General features: G+C 37.4%; 1 protein-coding gene across 8 annotated transcripts in view; it reads right to left on the bottom strand.

Moving 5' to 3' along the window:
- Trim33 (tripartite motif-containing 33) overlaps window positions 1-19,128 on the bottom strand; it is an 80,788-nt gene that overhangs the window by 45,668 nt on the left and 15,992 nt on the right. For all 8 annotated transcript variants that reach the window (XM_087629050.1, XM_087629084.1, XM_087629046.1 and 5 more), the window contains 3 exon segments: window positions 3,303-3,421; window positions 2,660-2,804; window positions 1,946-2,078 (listed from right to left, as the gene is read on the bottom strand). Coding sequence is in view for 2 of the 8 variants with exons in the window: in XM_087629046.1 (XP_087485172.1) it covers window positions 1,946-2,078; window positions 2,660-2,804; window positions 3,303-3,421 (397 nt within the window). In the remaining 6 variants the exon portion in view is untranslated.

Below are 19,128 nucleotides of genomic sequence, written 5' to 3'. Positions count from 1 at the left end.
CTTCTACAACTCCCCGCCCATGAACGGTGAACCCTCTGCTCCTTTGAGCAATGACTAATGAAGCTAACTTGTCACAGGAGAGTATACCATCTCCCTTTTCTTATGCTATTCACCAAATGAATATGAGATAGCCTGAGAGATGGCTCAGCAGGATAAAGACACTGACAAGCCTAACAACCTAAGTCAATTTCTGGGACTCATGATAGGAAATAACAAATTCTCAAAAGCTGTGCTCTGGCTTCCACACTGAGCTTTACACAACCTCTGCAAATAATTAACTGCAGTTAAAAAAAAAATTAAATATTGGGGTGGTGGTGAAATACACCTTTAATTCAAGCTCTCAGGATACAGAGCAAAGCAGATCTGAGTTCGAGGCCAGCCTGATCTAAAGAGTGAGTTCCAGGACAGCCAGGGCTACACAGAGAATTGACCATCAATCAACATATAAATAAGTAAATAACCAAACAAACAAATGCTGTATAAGAAATTTGAGGGACCAAAAATCCTGCTGAAGCTATGACAAAGATAAATAAATGTTTTACTAAGATAATTAGAGGACAAATATCACTGTGATTTACCCTTAAAAATAAAGTCCTCCACAAGTTAGTCACTTCAGGTAGTCTAGTTGCAGATGAGAAACATGAAATATGTCTGAACAAATTAAGGCTATAAAGATTAAGAAAATGCATTTTAACAGTGAGGGTTTTCTTGGGGAAAGGGGCGTTACTTTTATATAATCAAATGTGAGCTGTTTTATATATTGTGTTATTAGTCTCACTGTAACATGGGGTGAAATGAACATATAGAGACTTAGAGCATAAACAATGGTATTCATGCTCCACCACTTATACAAATTACTAAGGCCTCCCGAGAGCAGGTTCTTTTACCTTTGAAACAGATGGAGCACCAGCACCTTAATACTTCATGAACTAAATGAGCTTGGTACTGAGAAAAGTATCCAGCATAAAATATAACTGTTAGCATTTAGATGGTACCATCCAGTGAACTCAATAAGTTCACTGAGGTAAACATACAGCTAAGAAAAACAATCACTCCAGGCTTACTTGTATATTCCTTTAATCCCAGATGCTTAGGAGTCTGGGTGAGACAGAAGATTATAAACTGGAAACCAACTTGGGGGAAGTCAGCAAGACCTCATTAAAAGAACAGGGGAAGGTGGGAAATATAGGTTGGTTGGGGTTTGGAGTAGCTACTCATTTACTACCATTTCTTAACAGAAGACTGCGAAAACATACTTTCATCGATTCAGAAAATCTACTCTTAAAAAAACTAGGTAGTTCTAGTTTTGTAGATAAAACTGTTACACCTATTATTTGTAATAAACAGAAGCCATAGAAAAAAAGCTTGTAAAAATTCTGTTGTATGCCTAACTAAAAATTGTAGTACAAATCTAATACAATTCTGATGAAGCAAATACATGAATACTGCTGATTCAGCTAAAATGATTAATAAAAAGTTATGTATTAACAATATAGCTATACTAAGTAGTGTTTTACTTGTTTATATAGTTTCCTTGCAATTATACATTTAATATGAAACCCATGTGTTTATGCTTAGATATTAAAACACAGTATCAGCCATATACATGAGAACTTTTATCAGTTACCTCCATATAAATATTCCCTTTTCACATCATAACTTCTAGCCTAAATACACTGCATTTGGAAAAACCTTATTTCAACTATAGGACTAGGAAGCAAGGAAATAACATAATTACAATCTTATAAACACGAACTCACATTAATAATATGCCATAACAAATATAACTAGATATGAACATGAAAAATATCCTTATCACACATATATTGCTTCAAGAAATAAAATTTGGGTTTAGATACTCAGACAAAATATGAGGCCAATATTTAAGAACAAATTTATCAGTACTATTTCTAATATTTTTAGCAAACAATTTTGACTTCTGTACCTATGTTCTTTGTGCTCCAATAGCTGACAGTCTCTACACGTCAGTCTATCACATGTTTCACAGAATAGTTTCAACTGCTCTTGTTTATGTACAGGACAAAATACTGGACGCTGACCAGATGTTCCAACAGACTCTGTAACAAAATAAAACATTTTTGAACAATAAGATTTTTGACTAATTTTCTCTATTTTATTTATTTATTTATTTATTTATTTATTTATTTATTTATTTATTTATTATATATAAGTACACTGTAGCTGTCTTCAGATACACCAGAAGAGGGCATCGGATCTCTTTACAGATGGTTGTGAGCCACCATGTGATTGCTGGGAATTGAACTCAGGACCTCTAGAAGAGTAGTCGGGTGCTCTTAACCGCTGAGCCATCTCTCCAGCCCTATTTTTCTTTATTTTTTTAAGTGCTAGTATTCAAAGATTATAAATAAGTAGAACATGCTATTTTTAAGTTCGAAAGTTTAAATGTCTCACTGAAACTATGTGTACAGGGACAAGCAAGACATCTCAGTGATAAAGGCATATGCTGCCAAGGTTGGTGGCCTAGATTTAATCCCTGGAACTCAAATGGTAGAGAAAACCAATTCCTGTAAGTTGTCCTCTGACATCCACAAATAGCACTACGGCATGAGTGTGTACATATGTATATACACACACATATGCACACGTTTTTTAAAAAGAGCAACTATATATATCATACCTGAGACATCTTCTTTTTTCCTGATCAGATGGTCTTTAGTGAATTTTACTCTTTGATGTGCTTCAATGCATGTCTTACACAGCCACTCTCCACATTCTACACAAAAACCAACTGCACTTGCATTGTCTTCACAACTAGTACATACCTACAAAAGAAACACAGATCTACATCACATTTGCCATTCGTGGATTAACGAATAAGTGAAAACTTTGTAACTTGCTCTTAAAAACATTTAGTCAGTATATAAAATCACTTTGTCATCCGTATCTTCAAAAATATTTCTTTAGCAATAAGACATTCAGACAGGTAAAATCTTAATATTTAGAACATAAATCTATGTAAAACTTTAAGTTTTTAAACAATAACTATTTTATTCCACCAAGTCTGAAGCTATAGAAGAGTAATCTTTAATTTCTAGTTAAAAGACAGAACTATAGCAGTGCCTAAATTACTTAATCAAATTTTTTTTTGGGGGGGGGGGTTCTTTTTTTAGGAGCTGGGGACCGAACCCAGGGCCTTGCGCTTCCTAGGCAAGCGCTCTACAACTGAGCTAAATCCCCAACCCCCTTAATCAAATTTTTTATAATTTACATTTTAATGACAAGAAAAATATACATGAATATAGAGAAAAACAGATGCATACCTGTTCTGATTTCTCATCAGAACTGCTAGGAGCTTCAGATGTGTCTTTCACAAAATAATTATCCACAAGATCTATCTGTCTGCATTCTTGACGACATACTGGACACCGTATTACACCAACTTAAAAAAAAAAAAAGAAAAGAAAAAAGAAGCAGGGGTTAATGTTCTTCAAAAGGAAAAGAAGGAAAGTCTGCATAAAACCATATAGAAACCAATCATGTACTACAGAAAAGACCAAAAACATGAACAAAGCAGCCTGAGTTATTTCCCTGGAGGAATATGATACCCATTTAGGAAAAGAAAACATGTATTAAAATGCTCCCCCTAAGAATGTTTATTATAATAAAGGGGTAGCTGACAGCCCTAAAATAAATGCTAATCTTCAAAGCCTATGAATAGATAAAAGAAACTGCAGCTGGCAGTTGTGACACACGCCTTTAATACTAATTCTTAGGAGGCAGAGGCAGGCAAATCTCTTTAAGTTCAAGGCCAGCCGGGTCTACATAGTTCTGGGACAACCAGGGATAGATAATTAACACCCTGTCTCAAAAGGCGAGGAGGAGGGAGATGTCATCATTGTGCTTAATACAGAATCATTTCTGAATTATTCAGAATGAACCTATAAGAATGAGGCTGGTGTGTATGTGTAGACAGGTATCCAAGGAAGTTTTTTTTTTTTTTTTAAAAAGGGTGTTAGATACTTTGGAGCTGAAATTACAGGTAGTTTTAAGCCTTAGCTAAGTGCTGGGAACTGAACTCTGGTCCTCTGGAAAAGGAGCAAATATTCTTAACCACTGAGCCCACCATTCTAGCACTCAGATGCAGATTAGACAGCACATCAGCTGAAGACAATCAGAAGACTGGAATGATGTGCCAAGAAAGGCAGCCACTAAGAAAGAGCTAAGAAGACAAGGAATAAATTCCATCTAAAGCCTGTGGAATCGGTCTTGTCAATGCTGCCTTTAGCCCAGTAAAACTTCCTGCCTCTAGAGCTTTAAGGGTACCAGGTATGTGTGTTCTCAATCAACAACTCTTGGGTGATTTTGTTGTAGCAAGAGAAGAAAATAAACATACTATAACATTTAGTTTGGTGCTTAATATAATCTATATGATTGTGGGAGAAAAAGCACCCATGCTTTTACCTATTCCCATTTTACGATCTATTAGACAGGATAAACTGCTGAGGTAAATATGGAACTTGGGGAATTAAAAATTAACGTAGAAGTCAATAAAACAAACTACTGACATGTCAACCACAGAACTAAAGGTGCATACACAACACAAATGACATGGTTTAGGCTGATGAGATGGCTCAGCAGTTACGAACACAAACTAAGACTTCCAGAGAACCTGGGTATGATTTCAGCACCCATGTCAGGTAATTCACAACTGCCTGTAACTCCAGTTCTAAGGGTGAACCAATGCCTCTGGCCTCCAAGAGCACCTGCACTCATATGCACATATCCACATGTACACACACATACACATAACTTAAAAATAAAAGGCATCCCTGGGTTCGGTCCCCAGCTCCGAAAAAAAGAACCAAAAAAAAATAAAAATAAAAATAAAATAAAAGGCATGCTGGGCATGATGGCAGATGTTTCTAATCCTAAAACCTGAGAGACAGAATGATCCTAAGTTCAAGGCCAGTCTGGACTACATAGCAAGACTCTGTCCCCAAACAAATAAGCAAAACCAAAACAAATATAATCCAGCAAAGGCTAAAATTAGTGTTGTTTACAGTTTATAACACACAACTCTAAGAAACACCATGTGTAAAGTCCAAGGTATAACAAAGTCTCCAAGAACTACATAGTAAGTACACAAACCACAGAATCTAATATAATCATTCTGACAGAAAATAAAAATGTAAACAGATTTTCTCAATCTATCCAGGTCTGGTGGAAAGCACATGTAATCCAAGCTACTGCGGAAGCTGATGCACAAGAATCACTTGAGTGGGAACAGAGAGCCTTGACAACATAACTAAAGACTGACCCACCCCACCCCCATTTTTCACACTTGCAGCACACGAGCACACACACTCGTGCTCCCCCCTCCCTCTCCCTCCCCTGCCTCTCATTCTAAAGCAATGGTACTCAACCTTCCTAATGGTATAACAATTTACTACAGTTCCTGTGCTGCAGTGACCTCCATCCAGAACACTGTTCCATTGCTACTTTATAACTGTCATTTTGCTGCTGTTATGAATCCTAAAGTAAATATCTGTTTTCCAATGGTCTTAGGCACCTCTGTGAAAGAATTGACACTCCCCAAGGGGTTGAGACCACAGGTTGAGAACTACTGTTTTAAAAGAATACTTCCCAGGAAACATATACCCTGTGAAAACTAACCGACAAGGTGGAGTTGCTTGTGTCAGCCTTTTCAAAAGTAAAAGCCAAGAGACTGTGAAAAATACTTTAAAAACATGGTTAGCTAGTACTAATCTTTTAAACTTGGTCCCTAAATTCCATTTATTATATTTTAGATATAAACATATTTCACTTCAAAATTTAAGATGTTAAAATAGAAAATGGGAAAATGGAACAGGTCTGGCAAAAAATTCTTTACATGCTCTTAGTTCATATAATAATGGCATTTGTGAAACTTGAAGAAATGCTGTATAACTTTAGTATAACAAGTTTTAAAAAGGTTGGGGATTTAGCTCAGTGGTAGAGCGCTTGCCAGCTCCGAAAAAAAAAAAAGAAAAAAAAGTTTTAAAAAAAATCAGTAAAATACAGAAAAAAATTACATTTACTAAGTGTTCTTCAGACTTAATGCTGTATAGGCTTAAACTTTCTTAATGCATGTTCATTTCATATTGTAAAAACGACATTCCCTTTCTTAAGGGTGCCAAGCTAAGACTATTTCAGAGTCAAGGAGCCAATCAAGAAAAAAGGGAAGGGGGAAGAAGAAAAGAACAGAAAAGAAAATATAGATACACAGTAAATTACCGCAATAGCTGAGACCTAGAACTTGAATGACATACAATAACTCGGTTGCTGTGAAGTCAATCAGTAGAGCTCAGCCAGTAACTGCTTTTGGAGGGTAACAGAACAGCTGAACGTCACATGAAAGCTACAGCTCTCATGGACCTCACTCCACACTTTGACAAGAACTATTCTAAACTATGGATGAGAATTTCAAGATTTTCTGATCCACAAAAACAAACTCAATAACCCCTCCCCCAAATGCCCATGAAAGCAGTGAGGACATCTTTACACTTTACCACTTCCTGTCTGTCTGATGCTCTGGGCCCAGTTAAACTGTGTTCTACCCTGCACTTTTCTCTTACTTAACAATCTAACTTGTCCATTTGTAAATTGGGGCTATGATAGACAGGAGTCAATAATGCCCAAGTTTTATTTAAATTTTCATTAATACAAGGGTCATCTTTGCTTTTTAAAAAATTTATTTATTTATATTTTATGTGTATTAGTGTTTTGCCTGCCTGGGTATCTGTGAGTTACAAACAGTTGTGAGCCGCTAAGGGGGTGCTAGGAATGGAACCCAGGTCCTCTGCTCTAAACTGTTGAGCCATCTCTTTACCCTTTTCCTTTTGAAATACATTTTCAATATGCTGACTTGGCTGGACTGAAACTCACTTTGCAAGCTCACAAGTGATCCACCAGCCGCTGCCTTCTGAGTTCTGGGATCAATGGAATGTACCACTATATTCCACAATACCAGGTTATAAAATGTACCTTATTAGTTTCATTTAAGTCTACTTAACATAAGTACTTTCAATTACTGCTCCCATTATAAAGGTGAAGAAATAGATTCAGAGAGTAGAAAACTCATTTAAGGACATAGGGACATATAAATGGATCAGAGGCGCACAGTACCTAAATCAAAATCTCAAGAACTATAGCACATACTTAAGAACTGTTAACTCCTTAGATTGGGACAGACAGAAAAATACAAATTAAAACTACCTTGTAATTCCAACTCATCCCAGTCAAAAGAATGACAATCATACAAAAAATAAAAAGTTGAAAGAGCTCAAGGAAAGAAAACTCCTAGTCACTGTTGATGAACGTGTCAACAGATACAGCTACCATGAAGATCAGTGTGGAAACATCTACACTAAATAAAATACAACTAGAACTCATACCATCCCGCAGTATCATGTCCAAAGGGCTCCATGCCATACCATACTACAGAGATGCTTACACAGGCCTCTTTATTGCTGCTCTATACACAGCAATCTGGAATTGGAACCACTACAGAAAAACTGAAAAGTGTGCTTTGCAAACACAATGGAATTTTATTAAGCCACAAAGAAAAAGAAAACTACTAAATCTTCAGGAAAATGGAAAATACATGAACTGAAGTAGCCCACACTAAGAAAGTGTGGTATGTTCTCTCCCATATGCAGATTCTAACTTCTAAATTTTATAGCATATTCAAACATAGTGTATAAGTTTTAAACTAAATTGATAGTGATGAGAATAATTAATGGAAAGTAGTTTAAGTAATATATGTGTATATATGTTTATGTAGAAGTGTACGTAGAGGCCACATAACTAAAAAAAGCCCAAAAGAATGGGGATACGGTGGGCTGGATAGTAATAGTAGAACACATTATGAAACGAAAACAGAAGTAAGAATTCTAGGAGTGCAAAGATTTAAGCAGGGATAGGAGACCAAGATATGGGGGACAGAAGACGGGAAAAGGTCAACCAAAACCATTTTTGTATGGACAGCCATAGAGAAATATGAATTTACATATACATAGGCAGGCAAAATATTCACACACATAAAATAAAAATTAATTAATTAATTAATTAATTAATTAAATCTAACAAGTAAGTTGCTGGGCATGATATAGGACACTCCTTTAATCCCTACAGTTGGGAGGCAGAGACAAGAGGGTTTAAGATCAGTCTTATCTACATAGCAAGCTATAGGAAGCCAGAGGTACATAAAAGAGAAACTGCTTCAAGAAAAATAAGATACGTGTGTGAAGGGTGTGGGGGGCGGGGGTTAAATCAGGTTAAAAGCACTTGCTTCTCTTGGAAAAGAAAGAACCAGAATTTGGTTTCCAGGGTGCTCACAACTTCCTGTAATTCCAGCGTCAGAGATCCAATGCCCTATTCCTGCTTTTGCAGGGCAGGCACCTATATATGTATGTAGGACGATGTCACTATGCAGGTGAAGGCAAGCACAAGATAGAACGAGGCCTGTCATTGGACAAGGAAGGAAGGATGGGCTGAAGAAAAGTTTTAGAGAGGAGAAGAGACAGGGAAAGGGAGTGGCCGAGAGAACATGGAAGCAGATGTTAAGATTCCTCTCTGCACATTTACAGGTTGTTATTTATATTCTTTAGGGATGGATGTGTACAGGATTTTGTGTATGTAGATGAGCAAACTATATGTTATCTAGGCAGGCAATTATATCTTATCAATTGGACCAGAGGTTATTGTGTTCTGTGTTCTTTCTCATGGCGATTTAGTTGAATTTAAGAGAGTGTGTGGTGGCTGGAGACACTAGGCTGTCACAGAACTGGGATGTGTATGTCTGGCATGGTGGCAACCTGCCTTGGGAATTAGATGGGTAGAGAGATTGTTGCCAGGCACAGAGAGTAGCCATTGGCAGTGTGATATGGGATAGAGCACAGCGGGTGATACGCTTTGCTGACTGAGATGAAGATATCTACAAGATATCTTGGAGCACTACGGTGCCAGACCTAGAGTGGGATAAAAGACAGCATTCTTTTTATATAATTTTACAACAATATATGTGTACAAACACACACACATACACCTAAACACATGTTTTTGAAAATTAAATTAAGGGTCTAGAGAGATGGATCAATGGGTTTTTTGTTTGTTTTTTGTTTTTTAAAGATTTATTTATTTTTATATGAGTACACTGTCACTGTCTTCAGACATACCAGAAGAGGGCATCAGATCCCGTTACAGATGGTTGTGAGCCACCATGTGGTTGCTGGGATTTGAACTCAGGACCTCTGGAAGAATAGTCAGTGATCTTAACCACTGAGCCATCTCTCCAGCCCAGATCAATGGTTAAGAATGCTTGGTTGCTCTTGGAAAAGGACCTGAATTTAGTTACTAGCACCTACAACGGGTAGCTCATAACCATCTGTAACTAGTTCTGAGTAATCAAATGCCTTCAGCCTCCTCAGGCACCACCAGCACACACATAAACATACCCCCACACGTATGCTCATAATTTTTAAAAGTAAAATAAATATATGATAAATTAACTGGTTAAATTAAAAGGAACTGTGTAGAACTGGAGGGCTTAGAGATTAAAAGCACTGGCTGTTCTCCAATAGGACCTGTGTTCAACTCACCCCCAGGACATTTTACAGCCCCCTGTAATTTCAGTTCCAGGTAATCTAATTCCCAGTTCTGGACTCTACAAGCACATCATGCATGTGATACAGAAAAAAACACTCATAAACTAACAATCTTTAAAAGAAGAAGAAATGCAGCGGAATCAAATGGACTGAAGTGGGGGCTAGAGAGAGAATAATTCAGTGAGTAAAGTGCTTGAGAACTTGATCCCCAGAACATACTTAAAAAGCCAAGTATGGTTTGCTAGCTTGTCAGCTTGGTCTAACTGGGGAGTTACTTGTGACAATAAGAAATCATCATTCTCTTAACATCTGCTGCTATCACTTCCACTGCTGTTAAAATTTCTACGGAAGACATCAGTGGCCACTTGCTTCAGGTTCTAGTTATTACTGTTTGTCTTCCCCTGTGTGAACAGATACGCAGTTCTTCCTGGCTGACAAATACCACCCACACACCACACACAGGCGCGCACACACACACACACACACACACACACGCACACGCACACGCACACGCACACGCACACGCACACGCACACACGCACACACGCACACACAGGCACACGCACACACCATTTATTTAAAAAGGCAATGTATACAGCTTCTGAAGAAGCACAACAACACACAAAATTCATACACACAAAAACGTAAAGAAATGACTTCATAATGATAATGCAGTAAGATTTATAGCTAAGGAAATTAAGAATTCTGGGTGACTAACATGTTTCTATGTGGTTAATTTTCATATAGAAAATATACAATTATTCAAAATAAGGGAAAGGTTTTAGTCAAAAAGTAGGTTTTGAATAAATACTATTTAACTTGCTTCTCAGCTGAACCACTGGGATATAAGTAAATCAAACCTAGAATGCAACTTTGATTACTAAAGACAAGTAAAGGGCGGAAGGCTTGAGCTAGATGAGAATGCATCTCAATGGTAGAAAGCTTACCTATCATGCATAAAGACTTAATATTAAGTCCTCAGCCTAGACACAGAGCCCTTGAATATGTCAGTATTCACACATCTAAGAGAAAAAAGACTTCTAAGATACAGAAAACAACTTTCCAACATTTCAAACTGAAATATATGTTTAACTGAAACAAAATAATTTTCTATTAATCACTTATAATTAACTTCTCATCACTATAATTTCCTTTAAATATGTATTAAATTTTTTTGGGGGGTTCTTTTTTTTTCAGAGCTGGGGACCGAACCCAGGGCCTTGCGCTTCCTAGGTAAGCGCTCTACCACTGAGCTAAATCCCCAGCCCCAATATGTATTAAATTTAATCATCAGTTTTTTGCACGACCTAATAATCTTTTTACTCAGCCCTAGCTTTTCCTTCTGATATCATTCACATCTTTTAATTATAAACAACCCTCTTCCTCAGAAAATATGCAAAAAAAAAAAAAGACATGTCTTTTCAGTTAAAGGAAAAAACTGCTAGAATTAACATATAAGGCCCCTAATTGCTCAGTGAGAGGCCAGTCCAGGTGATTAGAGTGTCCTGTACATTAAATTGTAGGAAGTCTGAATTAAATAATCCAGATAAGAACTAGAATATAGCTCAGGATAAAGCATTCCCCTGGGCTTCTAAGTCCTGTGTTTAATTACTGCCCTGCACAGCAGCAAAAAGAATATGGAAAGCTGGAGGTCAGAAGTGTTAAAACTATGACAAAACAACTGGCAACAAAGTAAAAGGGCAGAATGGCCATGAGAGAGGCCATATTAATAAACATCTAAACATTACTTGACATAGGTGAAACTGGATAGGGGCTGGAAAGATGGCTCAGTCATAAAAAGCACTCGCTGAATTGAACCAGAGGACTTGGGTTCAATTCCCAGCATCACCATGACAGCTCACAACCATCTCTAATTCTAGTTCAGAAGGTCTAACACCTCTTCTGGCATCTGAATCCACTGTATGCACATGGGGCCCAGACATGTATGCAGACAAATATCTTTACATATAAGATAAATTTTAATAAAGAAAAAAATTGGCATCTGTAATACAGAAAAAAAATTATGAACTGGCTCAACTTCTAAATACCATATAGCAACATGTTTATATTATATTCATAAATATCCAGCAAACTTCACAAGTTGGCTTTAGCACTATGCATAAAAATATCAAATTTATATTTATGCGATAATATGTGTGCAAACACAATCATATTAAACCCAACTCTGGTATCAAACAATGAAATCTATCTAGAGACAATATAGATATTATAGTCAATAATTAGTGACATCTTATTTTCATATATTCTTAAAAATCTGTACATCTTCAAATTGAAATTTTAAAATATTATGTAATCAGAAACCAATGAGTCAATTTGTCATCAAATATAGCAATATATTAATAATATTCAGCATCATTTAGAATAAGGTATTCAAGGTTTTTCAACATGTAGTCTGTTAGCTATGTGCTAGTTTAAAAAGTAAAATAGGGGGGTTGGGGATTTAGCTCAGTGGTAGAGCACTTGCCTAGCAAGCACAAGGCCCTGGGTTCAGTCCCCAGCTCCGAACAAAAGAAAAAAGGAAAAAAAAAAAGTAAAATAGGGCCAATAAAAATTATTCCAAATACTGTAAGCCTCACATGTTGGGAGGCAGAAAACTGACTCCTATAACTTGTATTGACCTGAAGAATGCCAAGATACAGCTGACAAGATGGCTCAGCAGTTATGCATACTAGCTGCTACTCCAGAGGACCCAGGTCAATTCCCAGCACCTATGTGGTAGCTCACAACCATCTAGTTGCCATAACCGCTTATTCACTAACTCCTTTAAGAGGTTATCCAAATTCTACACTAAGAGACTCAGTCAAATGAAAAGGTCAAGAGGTCTATTCTTACCCATTTGTACTAGCTGAGCAGAAAACAGTGAGGATGTTATTCTTTGGATAAGACATTTAATTTGAAAATGTAGTCAATAAAGGGCAAATAAAACAAAGGGTATCATGTTTAACATGGTTTGCTGACTCACCACAGAACAATAACTACAAAGTCATGCACAAAGTTGATCCTGTAAAGGGAGTCACACTCAAAAATAAGTAAAGAAGTAAATATTTATTGAATCTCCTTAAATGGAGATATAAAAAAAAAGAAGAGGGTTGGGGATTTAGCTCAGTGGTAGAGCGTTTGCCTAGCAAGCGCAAGGCCCTGGTTCGGTCCCCAGCTCTGAAAAAAAAGAAAAAGAAAAAAAAAAGAAGAAGAAGAAAAGAAAACCTAAGTGTAAAAAAAATGGAGGAGGGGGAGAGAAGGAGGCAGAAAGGAAGAGGAGACTCCAGTTTAAATGCTTGGCTCAGGGAGAAACACCATTAGGAGGTGTGGCCTTGTTGGAGGAAGTATGCCATTGTGGAGGAAGGCTTTGAGGTCTCATAGAAGCTCCAGCTACACCCAATGTGACAGTCTCCTACTGCTGCCTGTGGATCGAGTGATACAACTCTCAGCTCCCCCGCACCATGTCTGCCTGCATGCTGCCACGCTTCCCACCATGGTGATAATGGACTAAACCTCTGATATTATAAGCCAGCCCCAATTAAATGTTTTTCTTTGTTAAGAGTTGCCTAGCCATTTCTCAAAATGTCACTCTACTTTTAATAAAAATTTAAAAGGACTAAGCTTATAAAACAAAGATTAAATATTTTGTTTCCCTGTTAAACTTCATTGGGCTTTTAACAGAACTGGAGCTCACTTAAATGTCTGTTTAAGGACTAGAAATCAATCTAAAATTAAAAGCAAGTACTGTCCTTGCAGAGGACGAGACTTTGGTTCCCAACGCCCATGCTAGGCAGCTTATAACTGATTCTATCTACAATACCTCTGGCCTCTGAGGGTACCAGCACATCTGTACACAAACTTACACACACATAATAAACACTTAAATTTTTGCTTAGGCTAAGGTCTGGTGCACACAGGTGCTGTGCCCAAAAGTGTGTGCAATCATGTGCAGTTGAGCTCACTTGTGTGTAGATGTCTTCCTTAATCATTCATTTTCTACCTTATGTTTATGAGACAGAGTCTCTCACTGAACCTAAACACATTACTTTCAGTGACAAAGGATAGTTGAGATTAAAATCATTAGCAAATGAAGTCTTTAGAGAAAGCTTTTTTTAAAAGACGGTCTCATATATACCCCAGTCTGGCCTAGAACTGTCAATCCTCCTGCCCCAGCCAAGTGCTGTACATGGAATCACAGGTATGTCACCACATTCAGCCTCAAGTTTCTTTAACTTGCTCCACATCAATAAAAACAAATTAAAAGTTACAAATATTTTACCTAGAACAGACATTAAGAAACTAGATGAGCTGGAGAAAATGCTCAGTTGTTAAGAGTGTCTACTGCATTTTCAGAGCTTAATTCCCAGTACCCAAATAGAGTGGCTCACAAGCACCTCTAACTCCAGCCCTAGGGGAATGGACATCTCTGGCCTCCATGTACACTCATGTGCCCATATCCATACAGAGACACAAATACATACACATTAAAAAACAAAATCGAATCTTTAACTCAGGAGGCAGAAGCAGGCTGTTTTCTAAGTTCCAAGCTTGCCAGGGATATAATGCAAGACTGTCTCAAGAAAAAGAAACTAGCCAAAACACTATATTAAATCATAAAATCTTAAATAAAATTTAAATCTTAAAAATGTTTTAGGTATCTCACGTGAAGTCAGAAAAGATGAACACCCCGTGTAGAATATTTAAGCTGTGACACATCAATAATCATCTTAAATTGAGCTAATAATGAAAATACCGCCAAATACAAATTAAAAGAAAGCCTGACTGGAAAAAATAAAAACTAAAGTCTATGACATTTTCTCAGAAAGCAACATTCCAGTTGAACATAGCCAAAAAGACACTATCCACCAATGTCAGGTCAAGGACTACAATTTTCTTCCCAGGAAGAACCAGCCACAAGCATTTCTCCTCCCACCTGTGTTTGATTTTTGAACTCCAAAGCTAAGACAGTGTAGCCAGATCTGGAGTTTCCTTTTTTCCCCAACTTCCAGTGCAAAGATTCTGCCCAAAGCAATGCAGACCAAGAGATGCTGAAGCAGCTCACTTGTAGAACAAAGAATCTGTTCTATAAAAGTCAATCCAACGAAACCAACAGCTATGGCTCCCTCTATCCAACACCTTGTTCATGTCATCAAGAATTAAGATACTATTCCCATCTAGCACTTCAAAGCAGAGGCTCAAGAATCTGCTCAGAGGGCTGAGATGGTTCAGTGGGTAAAGCACTTGCACAAATGTGAGAACCTGTATTAGAATCCCCAGACCACACAGTAAAACAGGTGTGTAATATAATCACAATGCTACTACTTCAAGATGGAAGGAAAAACAGAAGAATCCCTGCAAGTACAGCTAAGATCACATACGCAGTAGCAAAACAAAGAAACTGTCGCAAAAAGGTGAGACAGCTATCCAAGGTTGTCTTGTCTTTGTTCTCTAGCATTTATACAAACACAATGGAGCCTGTGAGGAAAAAAAATGGATGTGTACATGTGTAGCCACACAGGTGCACAGGTGGAAGCTATGAATCCACTCAGGGAAAAGGAGGCCCTAAGAAGAAAGATCGAGCTCTTTATCCCAAAACTGACTTGATTTGGAACGGAGGGGGTGCAGGGCTTCGAGCTCGTGGATACTTAAAACATCAAACCTAAGAGTACTCTTAAAAACAGGAATTTTTTTTTTTCGGAGCTGGGGACCGAACCCAGGGCCTTGCACTTCCTAGGCAAGCGCTCTACCACTGAGCTAAATCCCCAACCAAAAACAGGAAATTTTGATGGCAAACAGTTAAGATGAAGATGGCGATATCACAGAACAAATGAAACTAAAAGGCCACTAAAAAGCATTCTTCTGGACTCAGAACAAATCTCTTTAAGATTCACCTCAAACACATGTGGCTCATGCCATAGGTGGGGTAAGGGGTAGAGGTGAGGCACACCAACGGATGGGAAACAAGGACTGACAGATGAGGACAACTAACTACAACAGTGCCCCCAACACACACACACACACACACACACACACACACACAGACTTACACAACTAACTACAACAGTGCCCCCAACACACACACACACACACACACACACACACACACACACACACACACACACACACACACACACAGACTTACTATAGCCTAACTGCTAGCTGTAATAACAGAGAAGCACTTAACAGAAATCTGTCATAATGAACCTGCTAAATCCATTACCTCTCGTGAAAAATGAGGCCAATGCCTTCTAAAATTAGACATCAGGTTTCACAATTCAGAATATACACTTTGATAAAATGATTCCCTTAAACTACTAGGCAAAAATCAGTAAATAACAACCGAGAGTGCTAGAAGTGAAGAGAAACAGTATGTGAATTAGGTAGCAGGGATAGGAATGTAGCTCAGGAGTTAGATGCTTGCCTACTATGCAGGAAGTGTGCATGATCAGTGCATGATCTTGATGCTGAGCTTGATCTCCAGCACCTCAGAAAGCCAGTTATGGGCACACACCTGTAATCCCAGTATGTAAGAGTAAGGCAGGATGATCAAGGTCATTCTTGGCTACATAACAAGTTGGAAGGGAGCTGGAACATTAGACTCTTGTCTCATAAATAAATAAATAAATAAATAAATAAATAAATAAATGCAGGTGATGTTAGAAAATAAACATATGATACACGAGAAATAAGATAAACCAAGATAGCAGGTATAAATCCAACTCTACCAATAATAGCATTACGTATGAACGGATTAAAGAATGAACGGATTAAAGAATCCAACCAAAAGCAGACATTGGTACTGAGCCATAACTCAGTGGTAACAACACAAACAGAGCCCTCAATTCAAGTCTCAGAAACAAAACAAAAATGTGTGTGTATATACATATACATATATATACACATTATATATGTATATATAATTAGACTAAAGTCAATGAACAAGATCTAATTTATGTTGAAAATGAAAGACGATTTACACTCAAATATATAAATACATTCAAAATAGAAGAGTGGGAAAAAAATGTCATACAAACAGTGAGAAGAATGGTAACACATGCCTAGAGAGAGAGCTCAGTTAAGATCTTCTTTCTAGAGGACCTGGTTTTGAGTCCCAGCACCTACATGGCAGCTCAACTCTCTATAACTGGAGAGGCTGTATTAAGATAGAAATAATAATGATCCTCTAAAGATGTCCTCAGAATCTATTACAAAGTAAAAATCAGTACATTAATTTTAATTGCATTTGATGCAGTAAGCTGGGAGGGTGAAGTGCATGGGTCTTAACTAAACTTGATGCCAATTTGTCCATTATTTCATTATTTTCATTATTTTGTCTCTCTTGCCTGTATGAGCTACATAAAATTTGATCTCTCTGCTAAGTTTTGGTAGGTTTTACCATTTCCATTCATCCCTCCCATGATCAGATACCTTTGCCGTTAATCTGCCCATTAGTGGTTCTCCATTTTGATGACCAATATCTATTCTATTACATAGACATGAATTGGAAAAGATATTTTCCTTTTGCTTTCCTAGTTGTCTGCCTGATAGCCAATAGTATTGCACTGATTTTGTGGTTTTTTTCCTCAGTATTGGCCATTCCCATTCCATCCTGTGGTCTATAGGCTGCCACTTCCCATTACTTTTGGTTCTATCAGTGATTGATGAACCATCAGTACCATTCATTAATCAAATGTTGTGACCATTCCACCCATCTGTCCCCACAGTTCAATAGGTGCCTGTTTGGGGGGAAAGGGTAAGTAGTTTAGGGATGGGGATTATAACCAACTAAGTTTTATTTCCTCAGTGCAGGAAGGCAAGACCCCTTCGCTACAACCTCCTAGTCAAAAGGAGTTCATACAGGTACCAGTTTCACTGTAGTACCTTTCCTTCCATGGCTGGAAAGGACTCTGCCCTCAAACAGATCCAATCCATCATTATAAAGGGTGCCTTTATAACCATAGAGTGGTTGGTAAGGTTCTCCATGCCCTGTAAAATGTCCAGATTTGTTTCTCAAAGAATATTTACTTTCCATATATGAGAAATGTTTGCAATAAAAGCCAACAGGCAGATGGCAGTGGACTCCTTTTTGCTTTATGAAGAGTCCCCAGTTGCCAATACACCAATAAATATATGATATCCACAATTATGGTATCATTTGGTTCAATATTGATCACACTTGTATGCATGGAGATGGGCTTACTGGCAGTTAAAAAAGCTGTTCTTGGGGTTGGGGATTTAGCTCAGTGGTAGAGCGCTTGCCTAGCAAACACAAGGCCCTGGGTTCAGTCCCCAGCTCTGAAAAAAAGAAAAAGAAAAAGAAAAGGAAAAAAAAAAGCTGTTCTTTGTTCCTGTCCCCATTGGAAATTAGCTGCCTCTCTAGTAACCCTGTAGAGAGTTTTTATAATAATCTATAAATATAGTATGTAATTTCTCTAGTGTGCAAACATGCCAATTAGGAGCTGTATCTGAGTTTTGTCCCTGGGTGGTGGGATTAAAGGTGTGTGCCACCACTTTGTTCATGATAACTCTCGAATTCCACTGGGATTAAAGGTATGGGTTACCAGCATCCAGCTTAAATATTTTATCTTAGCTCCAAATCACTCTCTTATATATTTAGAAAACAAGTTTGAACTGTAATAACCCTTTGACTTTACTTAAAACAATTTAAATCTCTTAATTGTGTCTAATACCAAAGAACAAAAATGTCCTTTTTAAGAAAACTCAAAAGCGGGGTTGGGGATTTAGCTCAGTGGTAGAGCGCTTGCCTAGGAAGCGCAAGGCCCTGGGTTCGGTCCCCAGCTCAAAAAAAAAAAAGAAAACTCAAAAGCTGATGTGGTGTGGACCATGCGGCTATCATGTGGCTATCTACGATCTAATATTCTAACATGGAATTAAGACAATCAATTTAAGAAAACTTTTTTTCTCTCCTTTTTTTTTCATGCCAATAAGGCAAGTGTGCCTTGGTAAATTTTCATTCAAAAAAATTTTTTTTTTGTTTTTTTCATGACTGATCAAATGAAAGGCATTTCTTAGTCCTTACAAATTAGTTTGGACTGAATAACCAAGCTGTCTGATGAACTACCTACCACCTCTCCTTATTCAGGTCTCTCCTGTTTGAATCTAATCTATCAATTTTGATGGTATCCACAACTTTTCTTCTCCTGTGGAAACAAAGACAAAACCTCTTCTCCAATGCAACACATATCCCAGTTTCCATTCTGAGGTCAACATATCTTTAAAAGATACAAGTCAATTTAAATTTAATTCAACAGTTTTTTGGTTTTTGTTTTTTTTTTTTTTTAACTATCCAATGTCTCTCTACAGCTGTCGTCTCTTTCTCATTAACATTTTAAAAATTCAAAAGTTAATATACTGTGTAACCTATCTCTGGGGGGGTCTTTATTTCTGTTTATTAGGCAATTCTTTTAAATTGCAATTAGATCTTTCTATAACTGCTTATGCTTGCAGGATTGTGTGGTATACCTGTAATATCCTGTATGTT

Source organism: Rattus norvegicus, chromosome 2, assembly GCF_021556685.1.
Source record: "Rattus norvegicus strain SHRSP/BbbUtx chromosome 2, alternate assembly SHRSP_T2T, whole genome shotgun sequence".
Classification (NCBI taxonomy): Eukaryota; Metazoa; Chordata; class Mammalia; order Rodentia; family Muridae; genus Rattus; species Rattus norvegicus.
The sequence above is the reverse complement of the archived record's forward strand: the minus strand, read 5'-3'. Positions and strand labels throughout refer to the sequence as shown.